Consider the following 19,257-nt stretch of genomic DNA (forward strand, 5'->3'; position numbering starts at 1 on the left):
TGTTCTAAATTTTGCTATAGCTAATATTTGGTCTAGTACTCTTAGTGTTCTAATGCACCAGTAGGCTAATGTTTGGTCTAGTACTTATAGTGTTCTAGTGCTCCAATAGGCTAATGGTTGGTCTAGTCTTTGTCGTGTTCCAATGCTCTGATAGGCTAATGCTTGGTCTAGTCTTCATAGTGTTCTAATGCTCTGATAGGCTAATGGTTGGGCTAGTTCTCATTGTGTTCTAATGCTCCAATGGGCTAATGCTTTGTCTAGTCCTCATTGTGTTGTAATGTTCCAATAGGCTAATGGTTGGTCTAATGCTCTGATAGGCTAATGTTTGGTCTAGTTCTTATAGTGTTCTAATGTTCCAATAGCTAATGGTTGGTCTAGTCCTCATAGTGTTCTAATTATCAGATAGCTAATGGTTGGTCTAGACCTCATAGTATTCTAATGCTCCAATAAGCTAATGCTTGGTCTAGTCCTGGAGAGTTTCATGTTGGGAGGTATGGAATACGATGAGGACTAGACCTAACATTAGCCTGTTGGAGCATTAGATTACTATAAGGACTAGACCAAGCATTAGCATATTGGAGCATCAGAATACTATGAGGACTAAACCAAGCATTAGCCTATTAGAGAACTATGAGGACTACTATGAGGACTAGCCCAACCATTAGCCTATAGGAGCATTAGAATACTATGAGGACTAGACCAACCACTGGCCTATCAGAGCATTAGAACATAATGAGGACTAGACCAAGCATTAGCCCATTGGAGCATTAGAACACAATGAGAACTAGCCCAACTATTAGCCTATCAGAGCATTAGAACACTATGAGGACTAGACCAAGCATTAGCCTATCAGAGCATTGGAACACGACAAAGACTAGACCAACCATTAGCCTATTGGAGCACTAGAACACTATAAGTACTAGACCAAACATTAGTCTATTGGAGCATTACAACACTATGAGGACTAGACTAAGCATTAGCCTACTGGAGCATTAGAACACTAAGAGTACTAGACCAAATATTAGCTATAGCAAAATGTAGAACACTATGAGGACTAGACCAACCATTAGCTATTAGAGCCTGAGAACACTATGAGGACTAGACCAACCATTAGCTATCCGGGCATTAGAATATGATAAGGACTAGAACAAACATAAGCATATTGGAGCACTAGAACACTATAAGAACTAGACCAAACATTAGCCTATCAGAGCATTAGACCAACCATTAGCCTATTGGAACATTACAACACTATGAGGACTAGACTAAGCATTAGCCTATTGGAACATTAGAACACTAAGAGTACTAGACCAACCATTAGCTATAGGAAATTTAGAACACTATGAGGACTAGAACAACCATTAGCTATTGGAGCATTAGAAAACTATGAGGACTAGACCACGCATTAGCCTATTGGAGCATTAGAATACTATGAGGTCTAGACCAAACATTAGCCTATTGGGGCATTAGAACATGATGGAGACCAGACCAAGCATTAGCCTACTTGAGCATTAGAATACTATGAGGAAAAGACCAAGCATTAGTCTATTGGAACATTAGAATACTATGAGGACTAGACCAACCATTAGCTATAGGAAAATTAGAACACTATGAAGACTAGACCAACCATAAGTTATTGGAGCATTAGAACATTTTGAGGACTAGACCAAGCATTAGCCTATTGGAGCATTAGAATACTATGAGGACTAGACCAAGCATTAACCTATTGGAGCATTAGGACACTATAAGGACTAGACCAACCATTAGCTATCGGAGCATTAGAACTCTATGAAGACTAGAACCAGCATTAGCCTATTGGAGCATTAGAACACTATGAGCACTAGACCAACCATTATCTATTGGAGCATTAAAACACCATGAAGACTAGAACAAGCATTAGCCTATTGGAGCATTAGAACACTATGAGGGCTAGACCAACTATTATCTATCAGAGCATTAAAACATAATGAGGACTAGACCAAACATTAGCCTATTGGAGCATTAGAACACTATAGGGACTAGACCAAACATTATCCTATCAGAACATCCTTTGAACAAACTCATCGCTGAGCGGTCATCCGCTTTGTAGCTGTGCGATGCGCCTACGCATTGCGTTGCATACGCATGTGCAGTTTGTGTCTGATCGCCCACTGAGCGAAAATGCACAGCAGCGATCAGGTCTGAATTACCCCCTATAAGGACTAGACCAAACATTAGCCTGTCAGAGCATGAGAACACTATGAGGACTAGATCAACCATTAGCCTATTGGAGCATTAAAACACAATAAGGACTACACCACACATTAGCCTATTGGAGCATTAGAACACTAAGAGGACTAGACCAACCATTAGCTATAGGAAAATTAGAACACTATGAGGACCAGATCAAGCATTAGCTTTCGGAGCATTAGAACACTATGAGGACTAGACAAAGCATCAGCCTATTGGAGCATTAGAACACTATGAAGACTAGACCCACCATTATCTATCGAAGTATTAGAACACTATGAAGACTAGAACAAGCATTAGCCTATTGGAGCATTAGAACTCTATGAGGACTAGACCAACCATTAGCTATTGGAACATTAGAACACTATGAAGATTAGACCTACCATTACCTATTGGAGCATTAGAACACTATGAGGTCTAGACCAAACATTAGCCTATTGGGGCATTAGAACATGATGGGGACCAGACTACGCATTAGCCTACTGGAGCATTAGAATACTATGAGGAAAAGACCAAGCATTAGTCTATTGGAACATTAGAATACTATGAGGAATAGACCAACCATTAGCTATAGGAAAATTAGAACACTATGAAGACTAGACCAACCATAAGTTATTGGAGCATTAGAACATTTTGAGGACTAGACCAAGCATTAGCCTATTGGAGCATTAGAATACTATGAGGACTAGACCAAGCATTAACCTATTGGAGCATTAGGACACTATAAGGACTAGACCAACCATTAGCTATCGGAGCATTAGAACACTATGAAGACTAGAACCAGCATTAGCCTATTGGAGCATTAGAACACTATGAGGACTATACCAACCATTATCTATTGGAGCATTAAAACACCATGAAGACTAGAACAAGCATTAGCCTATTGGAGCATTAGAACACTATGAGGGCTAGACCAACTATTATCTATCAGAGCATTAAAACATAATGAGTACTAGACCAAACATTAGCCTATTGGAGCATTAGAACACTCTAGGGACTAGACCAAACATTATCCTATCAGAACATCCTTTGAACAAACTCATCGCTGAGCGGTGATCTGCTTTGTAGCTGTGCGATGCGCCTACGCATTGCGGTGCATACGCATGTGCAGTTTGTGTCTGATCGCCCACTGAGCGAAAATGCACAGCAGCGATCAGGTCTGAATTACCCCCTATAAGGACTAGACCAAACATTAGCCTATCAGAGCATGAGAACACTATGAGGACTAGATCAACCATTAGCCTATTGGAGCATTAAAACACAATAAGGACTACACCACACATTAGCCTATTGGAGCATTAAAACACTAAGAGGACTAGACCAACCATTAGCTATAGGAAAATTAGAACACTATGAGGACCAGATCAAGCATTAGCTATCGGAGCATTAGAACACTATGAGGACTAGACAAAGCATCAGCCTATTGGAGCATTAGAACACTATGAGGACTAGACCCACCATTATCTATCGAAGTATTAGAACACTATGAAGACTAGAACAAGCATTAGCCTATTGGAGCATTAGAACTCTATGAGGACTAGACCAACCATTAGCCTATTGGAGCATTAGAACACTATGAGGACTAGATCAACCATTAGCTATCGGAACATTAGAACACAATGACTGCACCAACCATGAGCTATCGGAATATTAGAACACTATGAGGATTAGACCAACCATTAGCCTATTGGAGCATTAGAACACTATGAGGACTAGACCAACCATTAGCTATCGGAACATTAGAACACTATGAGGATTAGACTTACCATTAGCTATTGTAGCATTAGGACACTATGAGGACTAGACCAAGCATCAGCCTATTGGAGCATTAGAACACTATGAGGACTAGACCAAGCATTAGCCTATTGGAGCATTAGTACACTATGAGGACTAGACCAACCATTAGCTATCGGAGCATTAGAACACTATGAGGACTAGACCAAGCATTAGCCTATGGGAACATTAGAACACTATGAGGACTGGATAAACCATTAGCTATTGGAGTATTAGAACACAATAAGGACTAGACCAAGCATTATCCTTTCAGAGCATTAGAACATGACAAGGAATAGACCAACCATTAGCCTATTGAAGTATTAGAACACAATGAGGACTACACCAACCATGAGCTATAGGAACATTAGAACATGATGAGAACTAGACCAGCCATTAGCTATCTGAACATTAGAACACTATGAGGACTAGACCAACCATTAGCCTATTGAAGTATTAGAACACAATGAGGACTACACCAACCGTGAGCAATATGAACATTAGAACACGATGAGGACTAGACCAACCATTAGCTATCTGAACATTAGAACACTATGAGGATTAGACCAGCCATTATCTATTGGAACATTAGAACACAATGAGGACTAGACCAGCCATTAGCTATCAGAACACTATAACACTATGAGGACTAGTCCAACCATTAGCCTAGTAGAGCATTAGAACACTAAAATCATTAGCCTATTGGAACATTAAAACACTAGGAGGACTAGACCAACCACTAGCTATCGGAGTATTAGAACACTATGAAGACTAGAACAGGCATTAGCCTATTAGAGCATTTGAACACTATGAGGACTAGACAAAGCATTAGCCTATTGGAGCATTAGAACATTTAGAGAACTAGACCAACCACTAGCTATAGGAAATTTAGAACACTATGAGGACTAGACCAACCATTAGCTATTGGAGCATTAGAACATTTTGAGCACTAGACCAACCATTAGTTATCGGGACATTAGAACACTATGAGGACTAGACCAACCATTAGCCTATTGGAGCATTAGAACACTATGGGCCTAATTCAGACCTGATCGCTGGGCAGCGATTTTTGCAGCCTTGCAATCGGATATTCGACGCCTACAGGGGGGGTATTTTAGCTGTGCAAGTGTGCGATAGCATGTGTAGCAGAGCTGCACAAACTGATTCTGTGCAGTCTCTGCGCAGCCCAGGACTTACTCAGCCGCTGCGATCAAATCAGGCTGTTCAGGACTGGATTTGACATCAGACTCCCTCCCTGCAAATGCATGGACATGCCTGCGCTTTTCCAAACACTCCCTGAAGACTGCCAGTTGCCACCCACAAATGCCCTCTTCCTGTTAATTCTTGCGATCGCCCGTGCAAATGGATCCTTTGCACAAACCCATCGCTGAGCGGTGATCCGCTTTGTAGCCGTGCAACGCGCCTGCGCATTGTGGTGCATATGCATGTGCAATTTATGTCTGAACGCCCACTGTGCGAAAATGCACAGCAGCGATCAGGTCTGAATTACCCGCTATAAGGACTAGACCAAACATTAGCCTATCAGAGCATGAGAACACTATGAGTACTAGACCAACCATTAGCCTATTGGAGCATTAAAACACAATAAAAACACAATAAGGACTACACCACGCAATAGCCTATTGGAGCATTAGAACACTAAGAGGACTAGACCCACCATTATGTATCTGAGTTTTAGAACAATATGAAGACTAGAACAAGCATTAGCCTATTGGAGCATTAGAACTCTATGAGGACTAGACCAACCATTAGCTGTTGAAACATTAGAACACTATGAGGATTAGACCTACCATTACCTATTGGAGCATTAGAACACTATGAGGACTAGACCAAGCATCAGCCTATTGGAGCATTAGAACATTATGAGGACTAGAACCAGCATTAGCCTATTGGACCATTAGAACATTATGAGGACTAGATCAACCATTAGCTATCGGAACATTAGAACACAATGACTACTCCAACCATGAGCTATCAGAATATTAGAACACTATGAGGATTAGACGAACCATTAGCCTATCGGAGCATTAGGACACTGTGAGGACTAGACCAAGCATCAGCCTATTAGAGCATTAGAACACTATGAGGACTAGACCAAGCATTATCCTTTCAGAGCATTAGAACACGACAAGGACTAAACCAACCATTAGCCTATTAAAGTATTAGAACACAATGAGGACTACACCAACCATGAGCTATAGGAACATTAGAACACGATGAGGTCTAGACCAACCATTAGCTATCTGATAATTAGAACACTATGAGGACTAGACCAACCATTAGCCTAGTAGAGCATTAGAACACTACAATCATTAGCCTATTATTATTAACAGTTTCTTATATAGCGCAGCATATTCCGTTGCGCTTTACAATTAGAACAACAGTAATAGAACAAAACTGGGTAAAAACAGACAGACATAGGAGGTAGGAAGGCCCTGCTCGCAAGCTTACAATCTATTGGAACATTATAACACTATGAGGACTAGACCAACCATTAGTTATCAGAATATTAGAACACCATGGGGACTAGACCATACATTAGCCTATTGGAGCATAAAAATGCTATGAGGAGGACTTCCGCTTCCGGTTGCATGCAGAGCACAGCGTGATCCCATCCCTCCGCTCTATACCTAGCTTCATTTACCTTTTAAAGGCTAATTTAGCCTCCAGTGCCTCGATACCTACACAGCCGAACATACTGGCTCCCTGATGGAGAAGTACCTTGCCTCGCCGCCCGCTGTTAAGCCGCCGCAGACCCGCCAGGAGAAGCGCCGAGCGGACCCCATAATGGCGCCTGACACTGAAGCGGCACATGATATCCCAGCTTCAAAGAAAGCTGCTGCCGAGGCGCTTGCAGATGAAAACTCTCCACAGGTACGACGTCCCCCAGACTCTCCTGCCACATATCAGGATATAGTTGACGCTATAAAGAATACCATGACCCCCCTGCTGACTCAAGCTGTGACGGACATTACACAACAAATGCTTCACCTCCAGGGGAGAGTCACTGACACTGAACACCGTGTTGCCTCTGTATGTCACGACTTATCTGATGCACAGCGTGCTATCCTAAAGCTCCAAAAAGAAAATCACCAACTGTGGAACAAGATGGATGATATAGAAAATCGTTCTAGGAGATCGAATATAAGACTGGTAGGAATACCGGAATCAGTAAAGGGCCCTGCCCTTTTGAATCTAGTGTCTGTTACGCTGCCACAACTATTGAAAATAGAAGCTGAATGTAAAGATTTAATAATAGAAAGAGTCCACAGAGTCGGTCCTCCCCCCAAGCCACACGATAAAAGACCGCGTGTTGTCATTTTTAAATGCCTAAACTACCTGCATAAGCTAGCTATATGGAAAGCATCCAGACAAATCCAAAACCTCTCCTGGGAAGGTAAACGCATTCATGTGTTTCAAGATTTTTCAGTGGAGCTCACCAGAGCAAGAAAAGCCTTCTCTCCAGTATGCTCAACATTGGTATCTGCTAAGCAGAAATTTGCCCTGATGTACCCGGCGCGTCTGCGCATATTCTATACAGATAAACACTATGATTTCAATACGCCTGAAGATGCACAAGCTTTCCTCAAAGAAGATAGACAAACCTTTCCTCAGGCGGAGGATATAACAGACATTTGCTCTGACCAACAGTAAATCTTCATCTCCATCCTGCTTACAGCTTCGGCCTCTCAACATTGAACGTTACCTCCAAGTATATACCCCGCTCTTCACCCCCCCCTCATACAGATGTAACATTCTTAAATATCCGTTGATATGTCCTTATAACCACAGGTTTTCCACCTATCACTCCTATATCTTATGTATAATTACATTTGTCTGCCATGTACTAACATATATATGTATTGTATATATGTCTTCTCTAAAACTTCTAATATCTGTCATGTATGCCTCAGAGGCTCAATTTCTATTACGCTAGGAAAATAGATTGATTGCTATGCACCGTTATGTTAGTAAGCCTTGTTTAAGCACTGTGATTAGTGCTTTGTTCTCATTGCATCTTTTCTCCTCTCTGCGAAAGTCCTATGCATGTTTTCATGTTGTCGTATATGTCTATATGAGCTTTACAACACTGACGCTCATTAGTACTTTGCTACTCTTGTTGTCTTGTCTCCCCCATTCCTCTCGTGCTTCCCCTTTCTGTTTCCATTCTTATTACAGGTATTGCCATATTTTCTTTGATATGTCATCCCATTCAAGGAATCTCCTATGCCTGGTTCTGTAGTGACTACATTGAGGGTTGGATCTATGAATGTCGGGGGCTTTGGCACACCAGCTAAGAGACGCAAGGTACTAACCTATTTAAATAGACAAAAACTAGATATTGTTTTCATACAGGAGACACACCTTACCCCCCCTGAATCACTTAAGCTTCAAATGCTGAACTGGCACTTACTTGCCTCCTCTTCATTTAATTCAAAATCCAGAGGAGTAGTGATTTTATCTACAAAGTCGCTTCCAATTGAGGTTATATCAACCGATAGTGATCCAGAGGGTAGGTACATTATTGCCACTATCAAACTATACTCTACTTCCTACACTCTATGCTCACTCTATGCCCCCAATTCATATTCCAAGCCCTTCTTCCAGTCAATCCTAGAAAAACTTCTACCTTATGCTTCTAACAACCTAATCCTGGGAGGGGATTTTAACCTAATCTCACACCCACATCTAGATAGATCCCATTCCAGAAAAACCCCCCAATCATTACCCAAATTAGGAATCCCATCGATCTTAGCTATGCTCCAATTGATTGATGTATGGAGAGCTTTTCATCCAACTGAAAGGGGATACACCTGTATGTCCTCAGCCCATCACACATTATCCCGCATAGATTATATCACTATATCTAATAATTTATTTACACAAATCATAGACTCAGGTATTGAACCCATTACTATATCAGACCACGCCATGGTGTGGTTTACAGTCAAAACCCAAAATGAAAGGTCCACACATAAGTCTTGGAGATTTCCAGGACACCTGATTAACACTCCCAGATTCATTAAGCATATAGAACGCTCATGGGACGACTTCCATGAACATAATAAACAATATCTTGCCACCAACCCAGCGCTATATTGGATGTCAATTAAAGCAGTTTTAAGAGGCTCCATTTTATCCTTTGAATACAAAGAGAAAAAAACTAATTCCCAATCCTATCTCGTATTACAACAATCCCTTTCTGAAGCTTACTCAATTTATAGCTTACATCCTACCCCTACCAACAAATCCACGTACTTAGCAGCTAAAGGAAAATTTGAAGAGATGCTCCAGGCTCTAACTGACAAATCACAATTCTACTCACATTACCGCTTTCACAGATATGGAAATAAGACTGGTAAATTATTAACCAATATTCTTAATGGAACTAGAATCCCAATGACAGTACATCCCCTACTTCAACCGGATGGTACACATACTACGTCCAACAAACAGATCTCCCAAACTATGCAACACTACTATGCAAATATATACTCCCACCCCCTAGACTCTTCGAATAATGATCCACCCTTACCTTCCTCTTCCCTCATCCCCTCACAATCCCTTTGGTCTTCAATACCTTATCCTCAAATTCCAAACGACCATTTTCACTCACTGACACAACCGATCACACTTAAGGAAATCTCCCAAACCATTAAATCACTAAAAGCAGCTAAGGCCCCAGGTCCAGACGGTTTTAGTGGTGATTTTTATAAACAATTTGAACACCGTCTCACCCCAATATTAGTATCCGTATTCAACTCTATTCTCTCCAATGGACAACTACCCCCTTACTTTAATTCGGCAATCATCAAACTAATACTCAAACCTGGCAGAGATCCAGCCCTCTCTGCTTCATATAGGCCCATATCTTTACTAAACTCAGACTACAAACTCCTTACGAAAATTTTAGCCACACGTCTTAATCCTATACTCCCTTTAGTCATACACCCAGACCAAACAGGATTCATTAAGGGCAGACACTCTCTTACTAATATACGTAAAGTCCTAGCAGCAGTTCAAATACCCGGTGGGGGAACAGGTGAGTCCAGTGGAAAAATTATCCTCTCCATTGATGCTGAAAAAGCTTTTGATTTAGTACACTGGGCTCACTTGTTCCTCACCATGGAAAGATTTGGTTTCCCTCCCACATTTATTTCTTTTATTAAAACAATATATGCCTCATCAACCTCGCAAGTCTCATGCAACGGTTTCCTATCTTCCCCCTTTCCAATTCAAAAGGGTACGAGACAGGGATGCCCACTGTCGCCACTCCTCTTTGCCCTAGCGATTGAACCCCTGGCAATAGCCCTCCGTGCGGAGCCTAACTTCATTGGCATAAATATTTCTTCACTAGAACTAAAAGTCTCTCTTTTTGCAGACGACATGTTGCTCTTTATATCAGACCCAGCTAAATCCCTCCCTGCAATATTACAAATAATCACATCATTCAGCCTGATAGCAGGATACAAAATTAATGTCTCCAAGTCAGAAATCCTCCCAATATCTACACAGACCCCTGATTTACATTCTTTACCAGTCCTATCCCAATTCCGTATCCAATCCTCACAACTCAAATATTTAGGCGTCCAGGTCACTAATAACCACCACTCCCTATATTCAGCCAACTTTGCCCCTCTCTTCACAAAAATCTTCTCACAAATGGAAGCCTGGGCTAAACTCCCCTTATCTCTACTAGGTAGAACAGCTATAATGAAAAGTGTTATCTTTCCTAAGATCTATTACCCCTTACAAATGTTACCCTGCAAACTATCCAAACAAGACCTCGCTACCCTTGAAAAAAGAATTTCAAAGTTTTTGTGGCAGGGCAAACGACCTAGACTTACTTTAAAGAAGTTGTACAAACCAAAGAAATACGGTGGTCTTAGTATCCCAAATTTTGCATTATATGCAATCACAACACAATTTAGAATAATAGCAGATTGGCTTACAGAATCTTCAACAGTCACAGATAAATCCTTTGAACAATCCCTGTTCTATCCATATTCACCTGGAGCACTACTACACACGCCGATTCACTTGATTCCACAACACTTCCTCAACCACACACTATTCAGAGACGCCTATAGCAGCTGGATATGGCTAAGCAAAACCCTGAAATTCTCACATACATCCACCCTCTTTCCTTCACTATGGGGTAACCCTAACTTTAAACCCTCTCTTAATAATCCAACCTTTCGACTATGGTCCCAGAAAGGTCTTAATCTAGCTACGAAACTTTTTGACCCTGGCGGACACATACTCCCATTCTCTTCTCTAAGTATCACCTATGACCTTCCTAATTCTCATTTTTATCTATATTTACAAGCTAGGCATTATGCACAATCTCTACCATTTTTAAATTCTCCAACTAAGATTCCCCACCCTCTGGATCCTATCTTCAAATCTAAAACTCAGTCCAAAACAATCACCAAAATTCTCTACTCCATACTTATGGAAACATTAAACAACTCTGATTTAAGAAACCTTGCGTCTGCCTGGAGTGCCGATATCCCTGGGATTACAGAAGACGACCTTATAACCACTCCACGACTCCAGAAAATAATGAGTGTACTCCACTCTTCTTATCTTCAAGAAGTTCACTTTAAAACTATGCATAGAATTTATATATCTCCTGCACAAAGGAAGTATATGAACCCCTCAGAATCTGGTTCTTGTTGTAAATGCTCAATGGCTAACGCCAAGTTTTTCCATTGTTTCTGGTCCTGCACTAAAGTTCTGAAATTTTGGCGTAAAACCATAGCTTTCCTCAACTCGGTACTGCAATTAAGACTAGATCTCAACCCAATGGCATGTCTCTGCCTAAACTTCAAAGATTGGAGCTCTTCCCCGACACAACCCTTGCCCTCAGAATTTCTTATAACAGTGCTCACTATGGCGAAGAAACTCATCTTGATACACTGGATACAGAAATCTGCCCCGACTATCCGAGAGCTGCAGAACAGGATACTGCAACTAATATATTTTGATAAAAGATCTCTGTCCCTCAACCCAGACAGTTCCTATGCTAAATTTACGCGAAAATGGGGAAATTATATCTCTACTTTAGATCATTCTACTCGAACTGACATATGGAGAAATATTGGGTAAAACTAGGAATCGTAGCAAAAGAATTTTCTAATGTTCTCTTACCCCCCACATCAGTTCTATCCTACCTGCTCTCCTAACCTCCCCCCTCCCCCCTCCCCCCCCCCCCCCCTCTCTGTCTTGTCTGGTTCGTTATCTCTCCCCCCCCCCCCCCTTGTTTTACAAGTTTAGATTCTAAATTGACGTATGCAGTAAATACTTATTCATCTGAAGTAGATCTCAATGTAATAATTACCAGTACCCAAAGGTACTCAAGCTACTACTCTACCTTTGCTAAGTTCTATACACTTTTCTTGTATGTACTGCTCCCATTACTTATAGTAATCCTCATATTCGATTGCTGTATATTCCATATGATATCATAACTCTTTATGTGTATTTTCACGCAAAAAACAAATAAAATCTTTAAATCAAAAATGCTATGAGGACTAGACCAAGCATTAGCCTATTGGAGCATTAGCACACTATGAGGACTAGACCAACCATTAGCTATCGGAGCATTAGAACACTATGAGGACTAGACCAAGCATTAGCCTGTGGGATCATTAGAGCACCATGAGGACTAGACCAACCATTAGCTATCGGAGCATTAGAACAAGATGAGGACTAGACCAACTAGTAGCCTGTTGGAGCATTAGAACACAATGAGGACTAGACCAAGCATTATCCTATCAAAACATTAGAACACTATGAGGACTAGACCATCCATTAGCGTATTGGAGAATTAGAACACAATGAGGGCTAGAACAATCATTAGCTATCGGAATATTAGAACACGATGAGGACTAGACCAACCGTTAGCTATCTGCAGAGTAGAACACTATGAGGACTAAACATAGAAAGATAGAAACATAGAATTTGACGGCAGATAAGAACCACTTGGCCCATCTAGTCTGCCCCTTTTATTTTATCCTTTAGGTAATCTCAACCCTTTTTGAACCTTAATTCTTTGTAAGGATATTCATATGCCTATCCCAAGCATGTTTAAATTGCTCTACAGTCTTAGCCTCTACCACCTCTGATGGGAGGCTATTCCACTTATCCACTACCCTTTCTGTGAAATAATTTTTCCTTAAATTTCCCCTAAACCTGCCTCCCTCCAGTTTCAGCGTATGTATTCAAGTTCTAATACTTCTCTTCCTTTGAAGAATGTTTCCCTCCTGAACTTTGTTAAAACCTTTGGTATATTTGAAAGTTTCTATCATGTCTCCGCTTTCCCTTCTCTCCTCCATACTATACATCTTAAGATCTTTTAGCCTTTCCGGGTAAATTTTGTGATGTAGGCCATGCACCATTTTAGCTGCCCTTCTTTGTACACTCTCTAATGTATTTATATCCTTCTGGAGATATGGTCTCCAGAACTGGACACAGTATTCCAGATGAGGCCGCACCAATGACCTATACAGTGGCATTATTACTTCTCTTTTCCTGCTACTGATTCCTCTCCCTATGCAACCAAGCATCTGTCTTGCCTTTCTCATTGCTCTGTTGCATTGCTCTCCTGCCTTTAAGTCACTTGAAATAGTGACTCCTAAATCCCTTTCCTCCTCAGTAGTTTCCATTATAGTACCCTTGATACTATATTTACCAACCATTAGCTATTGGAACATTAGAACACTATGAGGACTAGACCAACCATTAGCTATTGGAGCATTAGAACACTATGAGGACTAGACCAAGCATTAGCCTATGAGAACATTTGAACACAATGAGGACTAGGCCAACCATTAGCTATCGGAGCATTAGAACAAGATGAGGACTAGACCAACCATTAGCCTATCGGAGCATTAGAACACAATGAGGACTAGACCAAGCATTATCCTATCAAAACATTAGAACACTATGAGGACTAGACCATCCATTAGCCTATTGGAGCATTAGAATACGATGAGGACTAAACCATTAGCTATTGGAATATTAGAACACAATGAGGACTAGACCAACCATTAGCCTATCGGAGCATTAGAACACTATGAGGATTAGACCAAGCATTAGCCTATCAGAGCATTAGAACACTACAAGGACTAGACCAAGCATTAGCCTATTGGAGCATTAAAACACTATGAGGACTAGACCAACCATTAGCTATAGGAAAATTAGAACACTATGAGGACCAGATCAAGCATTAGCTATCGGAGCATTAGAACCCTATGAATACTAGACCAACCATTAGCTATCAGAGCATTAGAACACGATGAGGACTAAACCAAGCATTAGCTATCGGAGCATTAGAACACTATGAGGACTAGACCAACCATTAGCTATCGGAGCATTAGAACACTATGAGGACTAGACCAAGCATCAGCCTATTGGAGCATTAGAACACTATAAGGGCTAGACCAAGCATTAGCTATCGGGGCATTAGAACACTATGAGGACTAGACCAACCATTAGTTATCGGAGCATTAGAACACTATGAGGACTAACCAACCATTAGCTATCGGAACATTAGAACACTATGAGGACTAGACCAACCATTAGTTATCAGAATATTAGAATACTATGAGGACTAGACCAAGCATTAGCTATCGGAGCATTAGAACACTATGAGGGCTAGACCAAGCAGCCTACTGGAGCATTAGAATACTATAAGGACTAGAGTAACCCTTAGCTATCGGAGCATAAGAACACGACGAGGACTAGACCAACCATTAGCCTACTGATGTATTAGAACACAATGAGGACTACACCAACCATGAGCTCTAGGAACACGATGAGGTCTAGACCAACCATTAGCTATCGGAACATTAGAACACTATGAGGACTAGACCAACCATTAGCTGTTGGAACACTAGAACACTATGAGGACTAGACAAACCATTAGTTATCAGAATATTAGAACACTATGAGGACTGAACCAAGCATTAGCCTATTGGAGCATTAGAACACTATGAGGACTGAACCAAGCATTAGCCTATTGGAGCATTAGAACACTATGAGGACTGAACCAAGCATTAGCCTATTGGAGCATTAGAACACTATGAGGATTGAACCAAGCATTAGCCTATTGGAGCATTAGAACACTATGAGGACTAGACAAACCATTAGCTATCGGATGATTAGAACACTATGAGGGCTAGACCAACCATTAGTTATCAGAATATTAGAACACTATGAGGATTAGACCAACCATTAGCTATCAGAATATTAGAACACTATGAGGACTAAACCAAGCATTAGCCATTTGGAACACTAGAACACTATGAGGACTAGACCAACCATTAGCTATCGGAACATTAGAACACTATGAGGACTAGACCAACCATTATCTATTGGAACACTAGAACACTATGAGGACTAGACCAACCATTAGCTATCAGAACATTAGAACACTATGAGGATTAGACCAACCATTAGCTATCAGAACATTAGAACACTATGAGGACTGAACCAACCATTAGCTATCGGAACATTAGAACACTATGAGGACTAGACCAGCCATTAGCTATCAGAACATTAGAACACTATGAGGATTAGACCAAGCATTAACCTAGCAGAGCAATCGAACACGAACATGACTAGGCCACCTGTTCGCTATCAGCATTCCTCGAAAACGTTGCACTGCATTTGATGACATTATTGTCACTTCTATTATAGAGCTTGTTTTTATGTGGAACTTTATATTACATATTTTACTGACCTGTTATACAGTAGCTTGTCGTAGCTGGGATAAAATCTATTTCTGTACATATAAACTAGCTAAAAGATAATCTAGCCGCTTCAATCTTTTCTTATTAATCAATTGTTCAGAATATACTTGAATTTAATAAATCTAAATGTCATTATGATGTAATATTTCTGTAATATACTCAGGAGGTATTTTACAAAGGGCACATCATTCGCTGGACAGCGCAAAACCAGCTGTGCACCTGCCGCGAGATACGTCTATGCTTTTAATGGGGCCCTTTTTTGTGTCTCCATGTTGCACTTGGGTAGGGGAAGCATGTTTCTAGTCGCACAATGGACAATGTAATAAAAAACTTTACATGGACAGCAATTGCCACATATACCGTAATAGAGATATAAATTCACTCTCCCGATTGATAAAAAAAAAAACACCTGAGCTCAGCAGTACTTTGGGAAACAATTAAAAAGTATCATTTAATGCAGTGGTTCTCAAACTCAGTCCTCAGGCCCCCACACGGTTCATGTTTTCCATGTCACTCAGCAACTGCACTGTGTATCACCAACTGTCACATTTTAAAAATCTACAGGTGACCTGCAAAACAGGAACCGTGTGGGGTCCTGAGGACCGAGTTTGAGAACCTGTGATAATGTAAGGCATAATAAGGTGGTCCAAGGGTGGACTTTAATGTGGTATTTCTGTACTGCAGGTTTGTCCACCTCTCTGCACACCAAGGGATAGATTTACTGAAGATTCTAAAAATGATAAGTAGTGGTGTTTTTGCCCTTAGCAACCAATCAGGTTCCAGCTATCATTTCTCTGTTGCATCCTAGAAAATAATATGATCTGATTGGTAGCTATGGGCGATATCACCACTTTTCATGTTTAGAAGCTTTAGTAAATCAACCCGCAGGCTCACTACTGGTTTTGAGAAGGGTGAGAGGGGATAAGACGGGCATCTCACAATCTGCTGGGAGAGACATCTAGGTTTACAATATCCTGACTAGCGCTGCACCGTGGAGGCATGTCTTGGAGGTGTGATTAAACACAGTTCTTAAAGAGACAGTCATCAATTTAAATCAAAAACACTGCAAAAATAAATAAATATACTGTGTGTGTGTATATATATATATATATATATATATAAATGCAAACTAGGTGTTTCCATGAGTATCCGGTCTTTAGGTTGACACTCATTACATCGACATGGTCTTTAGGATGACGACATGGTCACTAGGTCGACACGGCAAAGGGCGACACGTGAAAATGTCGACATGCGTTTTCCCTTTTTTTTTTTTCATACTTCACGATCCACGTGGACTACAATTGGGAATAGTAACCTGGCCGAAGCATAGCGTGCGAAGCGAGCCATGCGTAGGCACAAGGTGCACTAATTGGGGTTCACGGTCACTTTACGAAGAAGACGACACCCAAAAAAATACAAAAGCTCATGTCGACCTTTTCTGAGGTCAACCTTTTCCTAATGAGTGTCGACCTATTGCAGGTGTCGACCTAGTCACTGTCGACCAACAGTGGTCAACCTAATGACTGTCAACCTAGTTACTGTCAACCCAACGATCCACACCCTTTCCATGTTGCAGACACTTTGACTATTGCTGAATATATGTACAAGATGAGTGATAATCAGTAAAGTAGGGTTTCCCATACACAGTCCTCAAGGCAGCATAACAGTCCATGCTTTATCGAAACCCATGCTTGTGCACAGATGGAGTAATCAGACTGACTGAGGTGCTAAATAATTCACCTGTGCTTATGTGTGGATCTCCTTAAAACCTGGCCTGTTAGGGTGCCTTGAAGACCAAGTTTGGGAAACCCTGCCTTAATGGGTCATCCAATGAAGAGGTAAGCTTAGAAAATGTAAAGAAATGAAGACAAAAACATGTGGTCCGTGTACTGTATTCGCATCATGGTATGTCCTATCAATCATAGTAAAATAAAAAACAGGAAATATTTTTAGAGGCCAGTCTACAGTATATACAGTAGCGTCTATTATGAAGGTCATAAAGATGTAATATATCCCCCCGATTACTTACACTGTATATTCTACTATAAGCAAGAACATTTCAAGAGAGAAAGATGTGTTCTAAAAAATATTAATGCATTATAGGATTACATGTGAGCGCAATCCACAGAACAAACATTCTATTATTAGTAATTTCTTATAACCGTAGATATTTGGGCAAAACTCCTAATTTCCTTAATCCATTTTTGAATATGTTCCATTTTATTGTAGTTGAATAAACCCTGGAAGGCTACATTCTTCTCTGTGCCTGTGTCCCTGATCTCTTCCATACTCAGAGAGAACATTCCCAATTAGTACTGCTACAGCACGCCTCTGATTGCTGAGTGGTCCGGGTTAGGATGCCATCAACGGCAGCTCTTACCTCTCATGCGGTGCCTCCTGCTGGGTCTCTGATGGTGAAGGTGCCTGGGGTGACGGTGGGAAGTCATAAGGCCATGTCCTTCACGCTCTACTGCTTGACGGCACGGACAATAGTCCACCTGTAAACTCCATCCTAGCGGTGGGAAGACACAAGTCACGAGGAAGACGACTATAAGCATACTGTAATTGGCGAGAAGTGTTCAGCGAAGTTCAGTGCATGACTTGGGTCCAGGTAAAATAAACTCCCCAGAAACAACTCTCAAACGAAAAAAAGCAACCAAGGTCTTGTCTGGCGGGTAAACTTGCAGAATGTGCGTCCTACTCCCTTCTGTTCAGCCTTTGGTAAATTATTCAGAATTTGTTATTAAGGATGTTTTTCAACAGCTTTTGTTCTTTTCTTATTTTTTTTTTACTTTCTCCTTCTTCCTCCTCCTTTTTTTCATTATGAAGTTGAGGAACAATGGAAGAGAAAAGCATGCAGACCCCATGCTGGGAGAAGGGCTGAGAAGTTTAGACAGGGGCTCCTCTCTCCCCAGCCTCTGTGTCATCAGAACGTGAGGAATAGAGGTGGGGGGTTGTTTAATAGTATTTTGCACTGCTCTGACACAAAGTAGATAGAGAAGTAATTTATGTTTTTATTTTCGCAGGAATACTGGACGCTGTTGATCATTTAACTCTGGGTTTATTTTCTTCTTCTTTTGTCTTACTTTTTTTTTTTTGCGCTTTGCGAAAGTCCTGTGAAAATGCGATTTTCAACATTCCTACACAAGATTGACTGCACAATTGAATAGCAGAGCAGCTTTGCTGACGACCGTTTCCAAACTGAATTGATTGTCCTTTGATAGTGCTTAAAGCATCTAAGGAGTCTTTGTCAGACTAGAGAAGAAATGTGAATTTTGAAGGCAGCTTAAGACGTCCCCAATTGTCGGAGCGGAACAATGCCCTCTAAATGTTCGCAATCACATTTACCACCATAGGTTGTAATTATTTTGAGGGGGTCACCAGTGTTGGGACACATTCGTCGACGGTGGTAACTCTGCGTCTTACCACGTCTTGTTTCCATGTTGAGGAGGCCAATTCTTTCTCTCCTGGTGAG

General features: G+C 41.0%; 1 protein-coding gene across 2 annotated transcripts in view; it reads right to left on the reverse strand.

The window, feature by feature from the left end:
• Positions 1-18,509, reverse strand: part of ROBO4 (roundabout guidance receptor 4) — a 303,902-nt gene extending 285,393 nt beyond the window's left edge. The window contains exon 1 of one of the 2 annotated variants that reach the window (XM_063943751.1): positions 18,163-18,500. In XM_063943751.1, coding sequence (XP_063799821.1) covers positions 18,163-18,340 — 178 coding nt within the window. In that variant the 5' untranslated portion in view covers positions 18,341-18,500. Of the gene's footprint in view, positions 1-18,162 lie in introns of both variants that reach the window. The other variant, XM_063943753.1, reaches the window with a different exon arrangement.
• Positions 18,510-19,257: the final 748 nt, after the last annotated feature.

The sequence above is a fragment of the Pseudophryne corroboree genome, chromosome 10 (assembly GCF_028390025.1).
Source record: "Pseudophryne corroboree isolate aPseCor3 chromosome 10, aPseCor3.hap2, whole genome shotgun sequence".
NCBI lineage: Eukaryota > Metazoa > Chordata > Amphibia > Anura > Myobatrachidae > Pseudophryne > Pseudophryne corroboree.